General features: G+C 39.4%; 1 protein-coding gene across 4 annotated transcripts in view; it reads right to left on the reverse strand.

Annotated features, from left to right (window-relative positions):
* ptprc (protein tyrosine phosphatase receptor type C) overlaps nt 1–2,968 on the reverse strand; it is a 28,535-nt gene extending 25,567 nt beyond the window's left edge. For 2 of the 4 annotated variants that reach the window (XM_047375282.1, XM_047375280.1), the window contains exon 1: nt 2,671–2,968. In XM_047375282.1, the coding sequence (XP_047231238.1) occupies nt 2,671–2,734 (64 nt within the window). In that variant the 5' untranslated portion in view covers nt 2,735–2,968. The remainder of the gene's footprint in view (nt 1–2,670) is intronic. The other 2 variants (XM_047375284.1, XM_047375283.1) reach the window with 1 other exon arrangement.
* Between the last annotated feature and the right edge of the window lie 3,032 nt (nt 2,969–6,000).

The raw sequence follows: 6,000 nt of genomic DNA on the forward strand, positions 1-6,000 counted from the left end.
TATAAATATAAATAAGAAGTGAGACAGGCATCTATCAAAAGATAACAAAACATTGTGAAAGCAGCGTTAATTGGGAGAAAAATAACTTGTCTGTTTATTTTTATGTTTTATTTTAAAAAAGGTAGAAAATTACTTACACCCATTTCAATAATTTGATTGGGAAATTGTATTCAACGGCAAACAGCAATCAAAACATAGTTAAACATGCTGACCATCTTTCTCAGTGTTTCCACTGGTATTTATGATGATTTATCTTTGGAGATGAGCGCCAAGTCTTTGAGTTTGGAAGGCCTCCTTGCCATCACCCTAATCTTTTGCTCTCTCAACAGATCAAAAATGTTATTTTACTTTCAGTCAGGAGAAACATGTTGCAAACCTTACTTAGAACATGTGTGTAAATATATAAGTCTTTTTTTAATGTTTTTGAAAATGTCAAGTGTTGGTGAGGATCTGAAATGAAGGGGTGCAATTTTTCTATTGAAAATCCATTATTTCTACTTTTCAAGCTTAAATTTATGTTCAGCATTTGCAAAAACACATTTACAGCCATTCTCATGACTGCAATAGGCAGACGTGTTGGTTATCAATCATTCATCTGAATATACAGCTGTGTGATTAAGAATGAATGTGATGAAAATTTTTATTTTACCAACCGGACATACTCTGAAGAAGTTCAAAGGCATCACCACGCCTACATTAACACATATAGTCCAGCTAATCAGCAGTAATACCTAATTTAGCTCAGTAGTGTTTAGTGTTATGACTATTTTGGCAGGAGAAAATGTGATGTTTATATACTTGGTTACAAAAGTGAACATCTTTTTGATGAAAGGAAATGCTAATAACATGTAAATAATGAAGCTGCTATTGAATATTTACTTATTGATTGGCAAATGTGCGACAAAATAAATTAAACCTCTATCTTTAACCACTCCCTCCCGCCCCCCTGGTGTGAAATGAAGTTGTGAATTTAAACTTCTAAAGTTTTGTCTTAGCAAGGTTGAGAAATTGAAGAAAACAAACCAATCAATCACACAAAAAACAATCACCTGGATTACATTTAGTCAGTTGACATTCTGCAAAAACGTGGACAAAACGTAAGGGTGAGTCTAACACGTTCTAGTTGTTTCAGTACCTCCGTTCACTATCAGTGTGTGTGTGTATCTTTTATTTTCTCATGCCTTTCCTTCACAGAAATTCACTTCTTGCAGAGAAGACCTTTAATTATGCTCAACATTTCTGACCTCACTTCTTCATTTTTACTCAGTTCCCATTTGTTTGTCACGAAAACTAAAGCCATTTTTAAGCTTGCAGCGCTCGACCTGCCAGGAAGTCATGGCGGCCCAGAGTGGAACAAGGAAGTGGTCACAGCGCTGTCCCGCTGCAGCTACTGCAAAATGCACATTAAAAGGCACACATTCGCTGGGTAACATTGAGGAAATCAAAGGCCTTCTCTTCAATAGAAATTACCGTACATTTGTTGGAAACCCTTAAATGATCAGGGGAAAGACGACTAAACAAGAAACATTTTTAACTTAGTTTGTTTTTAGAAGTATTTTTTGTTATCTCAGATGCCAACTTTGGTTAAAGTAGAATAAAATAAACTAAAATATAAGCTCAAAACCTTTCTTTCCTACTTTACAACAGCTTCACTATTTTAGCCAGTAAAACAGGGGGTTAGAGAACAGAAAAGTCTGTTAATGTGGATCTCCACAATGACAAACCTAACAAACCCTAGTTGAAAAACACTGTACAGTAGGCTAAAAACAAGTGATGAACTCTGACCCTGGCCGCAAATTAAAACGAGCAATGAGGTGAGCCTGCACACCTGCATGCACGCATCCACACATGCATGCACACACACACACACACACACACACACACACACATAGATGTTTATCTTAACCCAACAATGACAAAGGTTGTAGTTAAGAACTTAGAGGGACACACCCCGTAGAAAAATCTAACATCTTCAATAGACATGCACAACCCTCCACCCAACCACACACACACACACACACACACACACACACGCACAAAACACACTTACAGTGCAGGCTCACATCATCACATGCACAATGTCAAAGCAGAACAGAAACATGATTGCAAAAATTCCCTTCGCTTTTACAACGTGTTTTAAGGAGAATCGTCTTATTAACTGCAGCCTTTGATTGAACATCAGTGTTTATTCTTTTGCCAAAGGCGGCGATAAAACCTGTCATTTTCCAGCTCCTCACATCTCGCAGATGTGCTGCTCTACTGTCTGAGCGTTCATGGGGTTTGGAAAAGTTTAAGAGAGGTGAAGCAGCACAAAGGTTTGATATACTGTAGCTTGTCATCTCTGCCCTCAGTTTAAATGATTACATTTTGTTCGCTGATGTTTTCCACTTCTTTTGAAAGAAAAGCTGATGACAGATTCATGTCTCACACAAAAAATAATTCACCTTTTACCATAAACACCATCACACCCCAAAGAACAATCTGCTGCAAGTTACGAAACTTAACTTAGGAAGTTAGACATCATCACGTCAATGTTTTTTAAAGATTAAACCCATTTTTAGACATACTGTCAGTTGAAAGGAACAAGAAGAAATTGTAACGCATCACTTTCCCCCATACAACCTCCTCATGAAAACAGCTTTACTCTTAATATTTCATATGTGTACTTACAGCAAGCCAAAACAAGCATCAGGAGCCCGACCAGCGAGATCTTCAGACCACAGAGACCCGCCATGTCCGGGGAGTAAAGGTGTGTGTGGGCACCCACAGATCAAGTCGAGTCAAGTCCAAGACCGGACAAAGAACAAATTGGACGCCAAACCTAATCTCTATTTCTAATACAAAAACCCCTAAACGTTGCCTTGTTTCAAACTACATTCGGTTTATCTGTCTTATCAAAAGACGCAGTTTCCTGGACTTGTTCCCCAAACCCTAAACTTCGCTTCTGGTTTCAAGCTAAGCAAATGGGAGTGATGTAACACAGTAGATTCAGAGCCTGCCTTCACCTTGGCTCTTAGTAGCAGGAAGTTTCATTTCAGCTACGCCACCAAGAACAGGAAGCCATCTCTTGTCTGATCTTCGCTTGCTTTGCTCAAGTGTGAAAACGTTCTGACTTACAGAAAGAAAAAAGAAACATTTTCAAGGATCAGCTCCTAATTTGCATATTTTAAAGCATTCTTATCACATAAATTTGATGGTTTTCTTTAAACTGACAGATGTGGTAGTAAAGTAAATGTAAATGAGTAAATGTTGCAAATGTTACAAAGACATCTCTCTAACTTTCCTTTAAATAATGGGACCTGAAGTAGTGTAACTTTTTAGAGCACCTCTTGGGTCTCAGTGACTCCTCCTCGCTGAGAAGCCCACATGGTCCCATCGATGCTTGCACATGCACTGCTCCGTACAACCTGCTGCCCTTCCGCTTGTACATTTTCCCCCCATGTTTTGATTTCCCGCTCTTCTTCCAAAGAGACAGAAGAAGAAAAAATGCACGTGGCCACTGGCTGCATGAAGGAATATCTTCATTTCTGTTGCTAATTTTTTGTGAAATAGCTACATTTATGGGTGCTTTTAGATTTCTTCAATGTCATTGATTGTGCGAGCTGTTTGATCATCACACTTTGCCCTGGAGCTTAAAATGCTTTACTTCTGTTTACATACACAAAAAATTGGGGGATAAAAGAGGAAGAAGAGGAGTAAAAAACTCTCTGGGGAGCGAAGCTGATATGAATCCAGATGAAATGCAGCTTTTCACACAGTTTAATGCAATAATACACGGGACTTCTTTTTAAAGCTTAGATAATTGGAGCTGAGCTGACAGAGTTTTACTTGATCCTGCTGTGGGTTTACACCAGGCTCTGCATGGTGGCAGGATGACATGAATCAACACCATACCCTGTCATACATCTAATATTCTTTTTATTTATATTAAAGAAGAAAGTTTCTTTTGCAGCAAAAATTCAGTGTAAATTACTTAAAGGTCAAAGCGAACAGAAAGAAACCTCGTTTCTGCCAGAAAAAAAAAAAATCACATTTTTAGTATGAAGATCTGAATATAGAATTCCTTTGAGACCGAAACACATAATAAAATATTTCCACTTCTGAGACTTTAGCCTCTTCTTTTCAGAAAGTTGTTATTTAACAAGCAGCATCATGTTAGAGAAACTAAAATGAAGCTGTTTTCACAGCTTTTATTTTAACACGTTAAACTCTCTGAACTGTCAGGACACTCTTTGTCATTAAATTGTTTTTCCCCCACTATGAGTGCTCAAAAATTAACTGCAATATATTCAGAATAGCCTCACTGCCTTATTTTCAACATTATAGCACCAGTCCAATAAAAAGCTTCCAGTACTTGCTGGTTATCGGAGCTGAAGTTGTCAAACCAAACTATACAGTACATCCAGAAAGTATTCACAGCGCTGCACTTTTTCCACATTTAGTTATGTTACAGCCTTATTCCAAATGGTATCAAATTAATCTCTTTCCTCAAATTTTTACATGCAATACCCCATTATAACAATGTGAAAAAAGTTTGTTTGGTATTGTTTCAAATGTATTAAAAATATAAAACCAAGCAATCACATTTACATAAGTATTCACAGCCTTTGTCATGAAGCGCAAAATTGAGCTGAGGTGCATACTGTTTCCAGTGATTCTCCTTGAGATGTTTCTACAGCTTAAATGGAGTCCACCTGTGGTAAACCCAGTTGATTGGCCGTGATTAGGAAAGGCACACACCTGTCTAAATAAGGTCCCACAGTTGACAGTGCTTGTTAGAGGTCAAACACCAAGCATGAAGTTTAAGGAATTGTCTGGAGACCTCCAAGACAAGATTGTCTTGAGGCACAAATCTTGGGAAGGGTACAAAAAGACTTCTGCTGCTTTGAAGGTCCCGATGAGGACAGTGGCTCCCATCATTCATACATGGAAGAAGTTTGGAACCACCAGGACTCTTCCTAGAGCTGGCTGGCCAACTAAAACTGAATGATCAGGGGAGGGCCTTCATCGGGGAAGTGACCAAGAACCCCATGGTCACTCTTTCAGAGCTCCAGTCTTCCTCTGTGGAGAGAGGAGAACCTTCCAGAAGGACAAGCATCTCTGAAACAATCCACCAATCAGGTCTCTATAGTGGAGTGGTCAAACAAAGGCTACTCTATAATATACGGCACATACCAGCCCATCGGGAGGTTGCAAAAAGGCATCTGAAGGACTCTCAGACCATGAGAAACAAAATGATCTGGTCTAATGAGACAAAAAATTTCACTCTGCCATTCATCATGTTTGGAAAAAACCAGGCACCGCTCATCACCAGGCCAATACCAACCCTACAGTGAAGCATGGTGGTGGCAGCATCATGCTATGGAGATGTTTTTTATCAGCAGGAACTGGCAGACTAGTCAGGATAGAGGGAAAGATGAATGCAGCAATGTACAGAGACATCCTGGATAAAACCTGCTCCAGAGCACTCTTGACCTCAGACTGGGGTGACGATTCATTTTTCAGCAGTACAACAACCCAAAGCACTCTGTCAAGATTTTAAAGGAGTGGCTTCAGAATCACTCTGTGAATGTCCTGGAGTGGTCAAATCAGAGCCCAGACTTGAATCCGATTGAACATCTCTGGGGAGATCTGAAAATAACTGTGAACAAACGTCTTCCATTGAATCTGATGGAGCTAAAGACATACTGCAAAGAAGAATGGCAAAACTGCATAAAGATAGGTGTGCTAAGCTTGTGGCATCATATTCAAAAAGACCTGAAGCAGGGTGCGGCCCTGGTGGCATAGGGGTTAAGCACACAACCATGTGCAGAGGCTACAGTCCTTGGTGCAGCTGTCCAGAGTTTGAGTCCCAGACCCGGCAACCTTTGCCAAATGTCTCCCCCCCTTTCTTTGCCCCTTTTTTCTTGTCTACCTACTATCAAAAAATGAAAAATAAAGGCCTCTAGTGCTGCAAAAAAAAAAGAACTGAGGCTGTAATTGCTGCCAAAGGTGGATCAA

Source organism: Girardinichthys multiradiatus, chromosome 9, assembly GCF_021462225.1.
Source record: "Girardinichthys multiradiatus isolate DD_20200921_A chromosome 9, DD_fGirMul_XY1, whole genome shotgun sequence".
NCBI classification, from domain to species: Eukaryota; Metazoa; Chordata; class Actinopteri; order Cyprinodontiformes; family Goodeidae; genus Girardinichthys; species Girardinichthys multiradiatus.